The following is a 14,769-nucleotide window of genomic DNA, read 5'->3' as shown; positions in this document are numbered from 1 at the left end:
CAACGAGCATGACGGGAGGTTCTGCATTGCAAAGAGCGCAGGAACTGTAGATTACGGTGATCCGTGCGAACCACCACCGGGTACCTCCCACCCAGCAAGTGATGTCGCCATTCCTCGAAAGCAGCCTTTATCGCCAGTAATTCTTTTTCTATCACTGCATAGTTTCTCTCGCTCACTGACAATTTCCTCGAGTAATATGCCACCGGGTGCTCTATTCCCGTGACTGCATCTTGCTGTAGTAAGACCGCACCAATTGCGTAGTCCGAAGCGTCTGTTTCAACCACAAATGGTTTTACATCATCTGGATGTCTAAGAACAGGAGCCGACATGAAAGATCTTTTTAATTCCAGGAATGCCTCCTCGGCCTGCGTGTCCCAGAGAAACGGCACCTTGGTACTAGTCAGGCGGGTTAGACTGTTGGCCAGTTGAGAAAAGCGTGGAATGAAACGCCGATAAAAGTTGGCAAAGCCCAAGAACCTTTGAAGTGACTTCACGCCATGTGGCGATTTCCATTCTTGTATAGCTTGCAGTTTTGCGGGATCCATCTGTACTCCTGTGTTGCTGATCACATAACCCAGAAACTCCATGCTTTCCCTATGAAATTGGCATTTTTCAATTTTGGCATACAGGCCGTTGTGTATTAATCTACGGAGGACTTCCTGAACATGCGCCACGTGTGCAGTACGAGTGTCAGAAAAAACCAGAATGTCGTCAAGGTAAACCCAGACAGATATTCCAATAAGGTCAGAAAAGACATCGTCCATGAACCGTTGGAAGACTGCTGGGGCGTTGCAGAGTCCAAACGGCATCACCCTGTATTCGAAGTGACCAATAGGTGTTTTGAAGGCCGTCTTCCACTCATCCCCCTTCTTAATCCGCACCAAGTGATAGGCCCCTCTTAGGTCCAGCTTGGTGAAGATCTGTGCTGATTTCAGGGATTCGATGATGTCCCGGATGAGTGGTAACGGGTACCTGTCTTTCCTCGTGATCTCGTTTAGTTGACGGTAGTCGATACAAGGGCGCAAAGTGCCCTCTTTCTTCTTGACGAAGAATAACGGGAATCCTGCAGGGGATTTGGACGGCACTATGTAGCCCTTGTTGAGGCAATCCGTAATGTACTCCTGTAGGATGCCTTTCTCGAGTTGAGTCAACGAATAGATCTTGCCGTGGGGAATGATCGCACCAGGCAGGACGTCAATGGAAGAATCAAAGTGCCGATGGGGTGGTAGTGGTATGTCCTCAGGCTTGGAGAACGCCTTGTGGTATCCAGTATATTCATGAGGAACCGATTGAGTGGCACATAAACGAGCAGATACGTCAGCAGGATTGAGGGACTCCAAAATTGCAGGAAAGGTTTCGTGAAGTACACAGTCACGAGGACAACGTGTCGAAGAGAACACCAGGGAGCGAGCGGTCCAGTCGACCTGGGGATTGTGATACAACAGCCATGGTAAACCCAGCACTACCGGAAATGAGGGAGACTTGATGACGTCCAATGAGATTCGTTCGAGATGCCCTTCCACAGAGAGCCACAAGGGATCGGAGTGTTGACAAATCGGACCAGAAGACAAAGTAGAACCATCGATCACCTCGACCACTGCTGGTCGTTCCTTGTTATGTAAACGGATCCCATTGACAATCGCGAACGAGGCATCGATGTAGTTGCCAGATGCTCCGCAATCCAGAAGGGCCCAGGTCTTCACACACTTTCCTAGCCAGGCAACACCGACTTTCAGGATCAACAAGGGTACTGAGTTCATGGGAGGAAGGACGGATTCAGAAGGGCGGCCCGCTGCTGCCTTCGCCTCAAACAACGGGCCTGTTAGTTTTCCTGTTTCTTCAGAGGACGTAGCGGACAGGTGCCTAGAAAATGGCCAGAACCACCGCAATACATGCACAAGTTCTTCTGTCGTCTTCTTTTCTTTTCAGTCTCGGACAAGGGACCTCGAACGGCACCCAACTGCATGGGTTCTGGACCTACATCGGTAGAAACAGCCGGTCCGGGGTTCTGTGCTGGAAGAATCGGTTGATACCTGTCAGATCTGCGGCGTTCACTCCGTCGTTCGGTTAACCTGTGGTCAATGCGTAAGACTTGTTCCACCAATGCAGGCAACGTTTCTGGCTCCGGAATGTGCAGCAGTTCGTCTTTGTACTCTTCTCGTAGTCCCCGACGAAACAAGGTTTTTTGAGTGATTTCGGGCCATTGTGAATCGGTTGCTAATTGTCGAAACCGACTGATGTAGTGGATTATGTCACCTGACCCTTGCTTGATCTCCATTAATTGATTCTGGGCCATGGCTGCCAAATTGGGCGGTTTAAAGACGTCCAAAAAGGCTTTCTCGAAGGCAGCGAAATCACCCAACAGAGGACTGTTGGTAGAGACCAAAGGTGCGGCCCAGGCGAGTGTATTGCCGGTTAGATTTCCAAGGATATACCCGATCTTAGCCTTGTCTTGAGCAAAATGAGTAGACCTGAATTGGAAATGGATCCGACAGTGCGTACAGAACTCTGCCACTCGACACGGATCACCATCATACTTCATCGGAGTAGTGTAAGCCATGGAGTTCTCAGCCGGTGTGACAGGTTGTGCGGGATTAGCCAAACACCGATCCAACGCTTGTCTGAGGGTGTTGTTCTCCTGGCGGAGAGTGGTCATTTCAAGACGCATGGCACGCATTTCTTCACGTAGTTCCTGCATGTCGTCCATGTCGGGACTGGGGGTGAGGCGTCTCAATCTGTTAAACGAATCTTCACGAGATCGTGGGTTACCTCTTCTTCCTGTAGACCGTGGAGTTGAGGTTGCCAGTATGTCGATGTATTGATGGCCGATGAATGGGTAGCGCGAGAAATTAGCCCAATCCCCTCCTGACGATATAAGACAGGACGGCACTGAACCAACTCCCAACGCCACGGGTGGCACTTCTCAGAATTTGCGTGACGTCGGGACAGTGTTTCCACTGGCTGAGAAGGCTTGATGAAATCACTGATGATAACAGGGCTGAACTCAGGAACTTCCAAAAGGCAGTAAGGCACAGGTACCGGCAGGGCACAAGACAGGCAAAGGAAAGCAGACTGCAAGAAAAGGCAGTACTGACAGGAGAGTCCCCACTACAACTAGGAACCCAGACAGGACCTCCTCTACCCTAAACCAGGGATAGGCAAAGTATCAGCAATAAAGGGAAGAAAGGGTAGGAGGACCAGGAAGCAAGAAGGAAATAAGGAGATGAGGCAGGACTAGGCAGAAAAAGGTAGAACAGGAAACTGGAGGGCTGGAAAACGAGCGCCAGGACTCCAGCAGCGCATACACAGTAACAACCGCGTTGAGACGCGTTGTCCCTGTGTATGCGGTGCCCTTTTATGGCCCGGGGTCAAAGCGAAGCTTGGAACGCATGTTCCGACACTGCGCATGCGCGGGACGTCGAATATTGACGATCCGCGCATGCGCAGATCCTCGCAAGATGGCGGCGTCCACGGCGCCCATCCGAACCGCGGGTCGCCGTGAGGAGAGACGCCATCGCGGGTACAGCCTCCATGAAGTAGGAGACCGCTGCAGCCGTGGTCCAGGGACCCCAGGACAGGTAAGTGGCGCCCGCGAACGAGCGCGCGGCGTGACAAATGGGCATATTCCTGGTGTTGAACACACTATTGCTCTTTCTGTGAATGATATTGTCATGTTAAGTTTGCTAAGAAGATCCCTTCCTAGCAAGTTTATTGGCGATTGTTCATAATACAGTAAGGGTGTTTTTACAGTTTTACCCCCCACTGTCACATCCAAAGCTTCTGTGTAAGGAACTTCAATTACAGCCCCAGAGAACCCCTGCGTCTCTAACTTCCGGTTAGATAACGGAAACCGGCCCTCCCTAATGCATGATTTCTCCGCTCCCGAATCCACCATGAATATGAACTGCTTGTCTCCTATCTGCGCCCCTACCAATGGTTCCTCTGCTGCATCGTAGGTTGTAGATAGAACAGGACACGCAAGTGTTCTCTGTGGGCTGTCTTATGCGGGGTGTCTCAATGCCCCCCCCCCCCGGTTGAACACACTCCCTGAAACTACTGATACACCACTATAGGGGGCTGGTGCTGGGGCTCCATTTGCTGTTGTTGCGAACGGGTTACCTGGGGCGTAGTGCATAGTGTTGTTATTCTGTGGGTGATTCTGTGTTCTGTACTGGTGTCCCTGCCTTTGCTCAGGGTACCCCTGCCCTGGGTCCCTATGTTGCTGTCCCATTGGGAGGCCATATGGGCTCCCCGGATGGGGATGACCATAGTGTTCTACCTCTGGAAACCCGTTGTTTGTTCTACTCCTACACTCTCTGGAAAAGTGCCCCCACCTCCCGCAGTTCCAACAACATCCTTGCGCACCCCTGGCACCCTGCCATCTGTTTCCTCCCATTCCCCCGTACCCTTGTCGACCCCCTCTTCGGCCCCTGTACCCACCTCGTCCCCCTCGAGGGGCCCACTCTTGCCACTGCAGACCTCCACTCTGCTCCTGTTCGTTCCACTGCCGTTGCCCCGCTCCTGCCCAACTCGTTGCCATCCTCCCCTGTATTGCTACCAGCCCCTCCTCCTCCTCATCTCCCTCCCTGCTGTGTGGGAGCGCGGCTACTGCTGCGGCGACCTCCACCAGCTTTGTTTGTACTAGTTTCACTTCGTCTGCCAGTCTTCTCTGCGCCACCTCCTTTTCTCTCTCTTTTATTCGTTTGCAGTGGTGAACTGTTATGCTCTGAATTTCGGGCCATCCTTTTGCTTCAATGCCTGCTATTTTGTCAAGTGCCTTTTGCACCTCTTTTGGGAGCCCCCTCTTTATTATGAAGTAGAATAGTGATGTGGATTGATACCAGGGCGTACCCGTTTCTGCTCTCCACATCTCTTGGACCCGAAAAATGTAATCCATAGCATCTTCCCCGTCGTTCATTGTACATTGCATTACTGACTGCAAATATGGTGTATCTGGAAACGTTTCCCGCAAGGCATCCCACACCTTGGCGCGTACTGTGTTAAAAGAGGCACCATCATGACGATCGTAGTCTAACGTTACTCCCGGGAAGCCAGCTTTTACCCATACTCTGTCAGCTTCATCCCGAACTGCTGATACTAGCAAACTCTTCACGTCGCCTATTGCTAGAGGTACCCCGGCTGTGTGTTTCTCAAAGGCATCTATCCACTTGCTTGCCCCTCCTGATAGCGGGGGAAATAACTTTAACAAATTGGCCTTATCCATCTGAGCCCAGGGTATGTAATTCGGCCTCCCTCCTCCCCTGTGTATTAGTGGGAGTTGTAACTTTCCCTTTGTCGTTGTATCTGTACTCACCTTCATTCCTGATTTTCCTAATGATGCCATTTTTCCCAACCTGTTCCTTAGTCGCCCTGTCCACTCATCGTCCATCGTTCTCATTGAGCATGCGCCATCCAACCCCTCCCTTCCCCCTCCCATTGCCATACTTAGCCTTTCACTTTCTTCTAAATCATCTCCTATATCACACAGTATCTCGTCTCTGCCTCCTGTGGTCCTTACCTCATCATCAGTACACCCCTCTCTTCCCTCTAGTTCAATTATTCGTGTCGGTTCTTCCTGTATCCTAAACAGTATCTCTCCTTTTTTCCACCCTTCTTCAAATGTTCTATTCTCACTCTGCGCTCTTGATGCAGGCTCTGATCTAGAGGTATTGATTGCAGTCCGCTCACATATGCTTTTTATTCTCGAGAGCTCGTCTTTGGCTATAGAGAGCCTGGATTCTAGGTCTCCTGTTAGTTTCTCTATGTCCACCCTTGGTGTAATTACCTGCTCTCGCTCCCTATGACTCTCATATGGTGGAGGTGCTGTTGGCCCTTGAGTGGTAGTGGTTGTCGTTGGGGGTACATAAGTTGGGTCACTGTATCCCTCTGCGGGCACTGGCTTATTTAGTATTGGGTACAACCTAGTTACCTCTATCGGTGGCTCCTCTTCTGGCAATACCTTGTCATCCTTTGGTATCATTAGTGGATTGTCAGTGGTAGATGGTAGATCAGTATCTAATTCCCTTGTCTTAGGCGGGGGTATTTCTTCAAACAGTCTCCATAGGTCTAATATTTCTCCTCTATTGTGTAGCTGCTTCCCCTTGTATTTCAAACAAATGCACGTAGCTACCATATCTAGGACACTCTTGTCAAACGATCCCCCTTCGGGCCATATCTGAGGTAATCCTTCCCCCTTCAACTATGTGATCCACTGGTCATGATATTTCTTAATCCGTTCTGCGTACCCAGGTAGACTTTTACAAATATGTGATAAGGGTGTTTCTGCCCCCATACTTCATACTTGCTCGATACTGATGTATCTCTATATATATCTATATCTCAATATAAATGTATCACCATAGGAGTTCACGTATTTATATCTTACTGAACGTGGGGACCTGCATGTTTTCCCGCCACCTGCACAGTATGAGGATGGCTGCGCACAGCCTCTACTCTATACACTTTAGGGGGCACATACAAGAGCAAACCATCAATGACTTTGACAATTTTACCCTACAAATCAAGGGAACAAACATTCACTTTACCACATTACACTTTTCTTTGTGATATTTCTTCTGGTCACACTTACCGTAACCATACCATAATTACACATTTCTGACCACCTTTACACACTCATTATAACAAATATATTCTGACACATACGATGCTTACACACCCATAAGCAGCACTCTATGCACAGCCCAGTTTGTCCTCCCTTTCCTCCCTTGCCAGCTGTCCCTTTCCGTCTTATTCTGATATATATATTTGTCTCCTAGTTTTGGAGCAGAATTGTCTTTCTACTTAGATTATATTTTTGTTTGTGCTAACCCAGTTTATTTTCCCGTGAACCCAAAGAGAAGAATAGAACGAATAGCAGTCACTAATGTATTCTCCGTGTCTTCCTTTACCAGACACCTTTATCTCTTTTTCCACTTCTTCATATATTCCCAGTACTAGTCAAGATAGCACTATGCGGCGCCGCCTTCCACCCCCTCGCGGAGCTAGGTTCCCGTCTCTTTATCTCTGTTCACCTCTTAATCCTAATGGCCATATGCGAAGAAAAAGCAAAGAAAGTTTAGGATGGTCCTTAGTAGACCCAAAGTGCCCCCTTGCAACCAGCCTCGTTCCCTGTCCTATATTTCCTCCCCTACTCCCTTTATGGTCGCTCGCACTCAATACTCACGTGCCCGTCTTGAACCGAGAGTCTCCGAAACTGGGTCCGTCCAGGCAGTGTTGCCGTACGCTCAGCGGTCAGCCCCGGCTCCGGCGAGCGGTACTCAAAGGGGATTTTTCAACCGGGATCCCGTACCCTCTCTCTGTTGAGTGCGCACTTCTGAGCGTACCGGTCGCCGTTGGCGGGCAGCCTTCCGGAACCGGCGCACCGTGCGTATCCCTTTTCGACCGGAGATTTTCGTGCCAAAGGGGACGGTAGGGATATATATATATATATATATGTTAGGAGAAAAATAATAATCACGCTTTCGGGGTCACCACTGAAGGCGAGCGTCCCCAGATAGCACGATCCTCCCCACAATGAGAGACAATAATGGAGTCTCCCCGGATGGGATTAAGGCCAGGACAAAGTGCGGGTGAACTTAAATGGGAGTTTATCAATCAGAATAGGGCATGCAAAGAACTCTGAAAACTCCGAGAGCGCTCTGTCTGACAATTGCAAAGACAGGCGTATATATTTACAAAAAACGTCATAAGAACCTACATGCTATAGGGGGCACAAGTTCGTGGTGATTGGGTGGCGACGACTAGCTATAGGTGCTGCTGCGATGTGGTTTGCCGCGGCTGGAGGACGTCACTGGTTACCCTCGTGGGTTGGACTGGGCCTGGCAGGTCAGCTGGGCTCATCCGGACGGTGTTGTTGTGCCAACCGTGACCAGTGTCAGAGATGAATGTCTTTCCTGACTTTCTGCCCTAGGGCCACGCACACCGCAGTCATTCAACATTGCAATATTATCTTCTCTGGTAAATCTTCCAATAGGTTATTCTACAGGTTAATGCAACACAGGAGGAATGCACCTAGAGTGGGGTCTGTTAGCGATTCATCAATACATGGTTACCATCGTCCTGTTGACCGGGTATCATAGGTTGCGGGGTTGGGTCTCGGGGCATGGGACAGGCGGTCCGCGTTATCACGTCTTGTTGGAAGACATTATGGATGTGTTCCTGTATTGTTGCCATAATATTGGGTGTCCTAATTTTACAGGGGCCATTAACCTAAGGTGAGCCGGTGGGTCGTGGAGCCTAAGAAAGGGCGCCTTTGGATCTGTGTTTTAAAGCTGGGGTTTACTGCTGGGTTGTAAATAATTCAGGTGGCAGGCCGTGGCCTTGGGTGCTGCGGGGGAATGTGAATGCTTGAAGCAGCTCCAGCCGAATTGGGGGAGGTGGAGCAAGGCAGCACAGGCCTCTGCTTTTTCGTCTGGCAGGCTTCACTGTGGGGAAGGGGGAATGGCCTTGCATGTGCTCACAAAGGTATTTTCCTCGTGTGTTGCATATTTTAGGTGGAAGGGACATAAACATTCATATAATACACAATACTCATTCAGTCTTTTCAAAGCTCACGTTTTTTACATTGCTAGTGCCATCCATATGGCCAATTCGAACATATTACTTATACACTAAGTCTTTAACAACTTCAACATTTTGTTTGTTATATGCCTATACATGCGCAGTAAGTGAGGTAGATGTAAGGTTAGTGGAGCACGCAGGAACAACCCGCCAATGAGACTGGCGGCAGTGGGACATGGTGAGCTTGGACCTACAAATGGTGCCTTTTCATGCACCCCTTACATGAGCTCTCAATATGGTTGCATTTGTCTTCCTTTGCACTCTAGCAGCATTAGTTCAGTTTTGGCGCAGGACCGTGGGGTGCAGTCTTCTCGATGAAACACATAACATGAAAAACCCCAGGGACGCTCTTACTATTTGCGCATAGCTACAGGGATGTGGGTGCTTCATCCCTAATGTCATATGAGCACACATTCTGCCATTTTTATACATTTTACAGGTTTTTTAGTCAGAGAGGTTGTGGAGAGAACGCTTTCATCACAGGTGGTTTGCTCATTAGTATTTGCTTTTGTCAGGGGACCATTTTGCAGTTCTTTTCCACCCAGGCCCTGCTGGCCGGGTCATGCTGGAAACAGCGATACACTGCGGAAGGTGAAATGTTACAGTGTTGGTATCTAACACTAGCTCATGTCCGTCTGTTCGTGGGAACGGGCTCTCAGCGGATCTGCCAGAGAGCTGTGGCCACAGGGATAATTGAAACTCTCCAAGGGTGGGGGCCGCGCTGCGGTGCACAGGGCTCAAACCATCTTTATTAGACAAAATGGTTTCCAGGGCCTAGATAAATTCAGCAGGTTTGGTCAATGTCTTCAGCCAGTGGCCCATCCACCACCTGACGAGCCATGGACCTCACCAGGGGAGAGGAAGCAGGAGAGGGGGGTCTCTTGGACCAATCCTCCCTTACATTTGCATACATCAAAATAAGGCACAACCCTGTCTCACTGTAAACTATAATAAAGTCTAGCATGAAGTGCCATGGAACAAACTCTTAATGATACCCTTTTTATCTCGGGAGATAGCTCAGGGGCAACGCTCTCGCCATGGAAGCAAGACGATGCGGAGCAGCACAAGTTCGGTCCGCGCTTAGAAACCACTGTGTATTAAGTGTGTTATAAATAACCAATTATAACGTATAACATCAAGGTTCCGGGCATTTATAATTTTACTGTACCAGTTTACCAATCCATTCCCTTTCTCTTCTGTTGCTACCAGCATTCACCTTTATACACAGTTTATTCTTGATTATGCCACTCTTAGCTCAGACTTGGCAGTCACTGAATTAACGTTCTGGGGTACAAAGTATAGAAAAGCCAGGACAAATAAGCCACCAAACTTCCGTGAAGGTCCAAGCACACTCCCGAGCCTCTCATGCATCCAACATTACATTGTGTAGTAACTTACAATTCTTTAAATCTACCTCGGAAACACACCCCAATTATCACATTGCTTTAGAGTTTAGAGCATGTCTGCCTCTTCCCTTTTGTAAACCTGTGGTCCATGCAGCAGCACTCACACACACGCACACACACTCATGCATCTCTCCATCCCTATGTTTGCTGCACCATCCTGTCTCTTTCCAATTCTCTTATTTTCCACTGACTCGTTTTCTTTCTTCCAGTAGACTAAGGCCTGGCTACCCATGGAGGAAGCACAGTACGACACTCCACTGACATATCTCTGTGCCTTGATACTACTAACGGGGTGTTTTTGGCAGTATGAAAGCGTATTCATGTAACGTGCAATAATAACCTACCATGCTATTGTTGTTTTGGGTGCTTCCATGTTGGCTCACACCCTCCTGAAGCATAATGCCTGCCCTCAAAATGCGCTACATTAAGAGGAGAAGGAGGTATACCATTCATGTAGTGCCTATGTCACCTATTTGAGTGTGATCACTGAAGTTCCAGCAGTAGTGAGGGGCGCATTTGGAGCTTAGAGGCTCTACTCATCCCCATACTCCTGCGGGGCTGTTGGTTTTTTGTCACACATAATATGAGCTGCTGTTCTTGCCATGTTTATTGTTATGTGCACTTGTACATATGATCAGAGGAAATTAATATACATAGTTTTTATATTGCGACTGATTTGAATGCTCCAAATTCTAGAAAATATATAATTAAAAAATGGTTCTGAAATGCTTTACATGATGTTATGCATTTTAGATGTTCTCATTTCCAATTTTGTTATTAAATTGCCCGCAAAGAATGACATGATGAGGGTGAATTTAAACTTGATGCCCATTAGGCAAACAGAGACTTTACATCTGGTATGTTTGGACTATCTGTGGAGTTTGTAATGCTTCACTATCATGAGGTCCCTTTTTGAAAAAATGGTTTACACTGAGTGACAATGACTTCATTTTCTTTATAACACAGAACTGCAGAATCTTTATTTCCTCTCTGGCACAGACATATTTATCTTTCATTGTCTGCATCCAGGGCGCAGGTCATCACTCAACAGCAAGCTTGGCCCTGACCGTATCTCAACGCAACCTTCATCACAACAGTCAGATGAACAGTAGAGTTGCATCTCCTGAAAATACCATGCACTCACAGTTCATCAGAACGGCCCAACCGTACAAACGCAAGGTAACAGCTTCTGCTACTTCAATTTTCTACAAAATCTACTTAATGAGGTGAAATCTCTCGACACAGCCATATTTGATCATATCTTAAACAAGGGGAATCATGTATAGTCCGGGCATGGTCCTCAAAAAGATACGCTGGACCGTATTTGGCAAAGAAAGGATGCAAGAGTAAAACCATAATGTTCACCATCATGAAAGCCATTTTGAGGCAGGTAGCCCAAGGATAAAATGGGAGGTAAGGGCACATATTACCGAAAATGTGCATTGGTGCAGTGGAATTCTGTAGTGTCTGAATAGGGCAAAAATGGCCCTGATGTACATAAGCATTGAAACAATACCTTATCACAACAGGGAAGCTTGTCGCTTGTGCAAATACCAAACAAATATACACCTGCAGCTGTTGAAAGTTTCTATAATTATCCCAATGGGTGATGTCAATGCATCTTAGATGGACTTTTAAGAGATAGGTTTTTAATTTACGTATTTGAACGGTTGTTTCAGCCATTTCTTCAAAGGTGTGCGGCACTGGTTCATATCCAAATGCCAGGGCTTCCCTCAAACTTTCCTTGGTTCACCTTATGGTAGCGAGTGGCAGAGCGGTTAAGGTTGACTTTTAGAAGGGGAGCAGGTTGGTTTCCAGGTAGAGCGTAACACTTATTACATCAAGTAATAGAATGTTCACAAGGGATGTTAATAAAATAATACTTTATAATCTGTGAATGTAATCAAAATGTGCAGGTGAGTATACCTCTTTTGAAGGTATTTTCACAGTTGTGGGCTTTGAGCCTACCTGTTAGGCAATGTCCAAAGTGCAACAGGTCATTTGGGTACCAACATTGGCTGGTGGTACTACAGGGCCCCTTGGGCACACTTTTTCACTCAGACGTAGAAATCAATAGCAGAGATGCATTTGCCTCTGCCTAGCTGAACAGGATGTTGGTCCTGATGTTGCAGTACTGATAATGTTAGATTGGGCTCAATCTTGAGGATGGGGTTATTGTAGATGATATGTGGATTCCTCTCAGTAGTGACCCAAATGGGTTATTTATAAGTCATGCATATTTATATGTTTCCGGCTGACCACTGTCTTTTGGTTCCAGCAAGGTGTCAAGACAATGGGGGTAATTATCTGTCTCCAGCAATGCAGCAGCTTGTCTTGTGGTGAGGGAAAAAATCAGGGTGCAATCCAGGGATCCCATACAGTTAATGATGCAAGGTTACTCACACAGGAAATAAGGTGTCTTTAGGGCCTAACTCTGAGGCCTAAGGTCTCTCAGGTTACACATCATAAACCTGTGTGTCGGATGATGCCCTCAATTAGGATTTATTAGGGAACATTTGTCGGTGTAGGAAAATCCAATCACTTCTGAATCTCACGTCTTTATCCTCTAAATACTTCTTACAATTCTCATTTATTCTTGGCTACGCAACTGTGTTTTACTGAAGTACAAGACTCTTCTTCTCACCCTCATCACATTTTCCAGGTCCAAATCATATTCTTTCTCCTCCAACGTCAGATCCTTCTTTATCTTCTTCCCTATCTGCCTCTGATTATCCTAACTATTCCTGTTCTAAGGTCACACTTCTTTGTTCTTCCATTTCTTTTAGTTCTTCCTTTCTGTGTTCCACATCTCCACCCTCTCCACCTTCACTTTCTATGTCTACTTACCATTATATTTCTGACACTGATATTAGTTGTTTTCTTTCCAACCCTCACCTAACTGCCTCTCCTTTTGACCCGTTGCCTTTATCCCTAAAGAAAATCCTTTACTCATTCCTTCGCTTACTGAGCTGTGTAATTGCTCCTTGTTTGCTTTGACTTTTCTTTCGTCTTTTAACATTCCTCTATTCTTCCAATTCTTAAAAATAACCTCACTTGATCCGTCTTTACCATCAAACTATCACCCATTTCACTCCTTTCCTTCCTTTCATAACCCCTCAAACATAATGTTTACAATCAGGTTTCTGCTCACATAAATCTCTATGTTCTTCTCCCACCCTATCAGTCTTGTAGCTATCCCTTTCATTCCACCAAAACTGCTCTTCTTTTTGTCTGTTATTCTTTATTTTCTGCCCAGATTGCTAAGCAGTCTTTCCTACTTATTCTGCTCGATTTGTCACCAGCATTTGACACTGTTAGCCACTATATCCGTTTACACACTCTTTCTCATCTAGCCTTTTAGGGTTCTGTGCTTGATTGGTTGTGTTCCTATCTTGCTAAACACATCTCTGTGATCTCTTGGGCAGGACTTCCGCCGTTCTACCTCTCCAATATAATGTTCCACAATGCTTGGTTCTTTATACCATTCCTCTTGCTTCTATTATTTCTTTCTTTGGTCTTTTTACCCACTTCTGTGTGGACAACTCGCAAATATTTATTTTCATCTTCATCTTTTCTGATACCATTCACTCTACTCTTTCAATCTGTCCTTTGGACATGTAATCCTGGATGTCTGATCACTATTTACATCTTAATCCATCCAAAATTGAAGTGTTTTCCTTCTCTACTGGTAACATTCCTCTGCCTTTACCGCCCTCTTCTATTTCTTTCCCAATCCTCTCTTTGAATGTATTCCTCTGCTCGTAATCTTGGAGCTATTCTCGACTCTACTCTATCCTTTTCCTTTCATATCGCCACTGTTGGCCACCTCTGCCATCTTCATCTTTATAATATTTGACAGGCTTGTCCCTTTCTTTATTTTTACAACACTAACATTCTTGTTTCAGCTCTTATCTTCTCCCCGCATTTGTTTGCGCTGCTCTCCACTTTGGTATCCCCGTCTATCAGCTAGCTCCCCTATACTCCATTTAAAAGTCATCTTCTTTATCGTCTATCCCATTGTGAATCTATATTTCATGCACTATCTCTTCAGTGTCTTTCTTTCGAATCTTGATTACTTCTTCGCTATCTTTGTGTTTATTTTCATTTGCCACCATGGCATGGCTTCTAATTATCTCTCCTCACTGATTTCCCGACTCGTTATCTTCGCTCACAGAGCCTCATTATGAGTAGCGCAGTAAAAATGGGGTCATTACCGGCATGGCGGAACGAGCGGGTGATTACGAGTGCGCGAGCCTGCGTGAACCCCCATGCCGGTAATGGCCATACTGGCATGCCGCAAAAGGCTCTCCAACCCCCCGATAGCGCCACCACGGGACCCGCTGATACCGCCACTGCCTAGGAGGAACCCCTAAATACCGACCCGGTAATACCAACATGCTAATACCGGGCTCGTAATACCGGACCTGGAAATAACATCATCGTGTCGGAACGGGAAATGGGCCGGCGGCCATCTTTAAAAACACAATCCATTGCAATCCTCCCAAACCACCTGTTGTTTCCTGGAGAGCTCTGTGCCAATACTACCATAATGTCCAAGGGAACCCGGAAGACCACCCTCCAGCTGCGAAAACAGCGCTTTTCCGACGCTGAATTAAATATGCTAGCGGATACCATTGCTGCACATGCAGATGTCATAAAATCCCAGAACCTCAAGCGTGAGGTGCAGCAGCAGAAGAAGGTCATCTGGCAGGAGGTAGCCCGCAAGGTGTCGGCTGTAGGAACCACCCCCCGTAGTGTCAAGGACTGCAGGAAGAGGTGGGAC

At 47.1% G+C, this 14,769-nt stretch overlaps 1 protein-coding gene across 1 annotated transcript in view; it reads left to right on the top strand.

The window, feature by feature from the left end:
- Positions 1–14,769, top strand: part of TRPM6 (transient receptor potential cation channel subfamily M member 6) — a 1,703,532-nt gene that overhangs the window by 800,784 nt on the left and 887,979 nt on the right. Inside the window, exon 15 of the mRNA XM_069625828.1 lies at positions 11,016–11,165. Within this exon, the coding sequence (XP_069481929.1) occupies positions 11,016–11,165 (150 nt within the window). The remainder of the gene's footprint in view (positions 1–11,015; positions 11,166–14,769) is intronic.

Source organism: Ambystoma mexicanum, chromosome 6p (genome assembly GCF_040938575.1).
Source record: "Ambystoma mexicanum isolate Mex_15411 chromosome 6p, UKY_AmexF1_1, whole genome shotgun sequence".
Classification (NCBI taxonomy): Eukaryota; Metazoa; Chordata; class Amphibia; order Caudata; family Ambystomatidae; genus Ambystoma; species Ambystoma mexicanum.
Note: the sequence above shows the minus strand (reverse complement) of the source record. Positions and strands in the feature narration are given on the sequence as shown.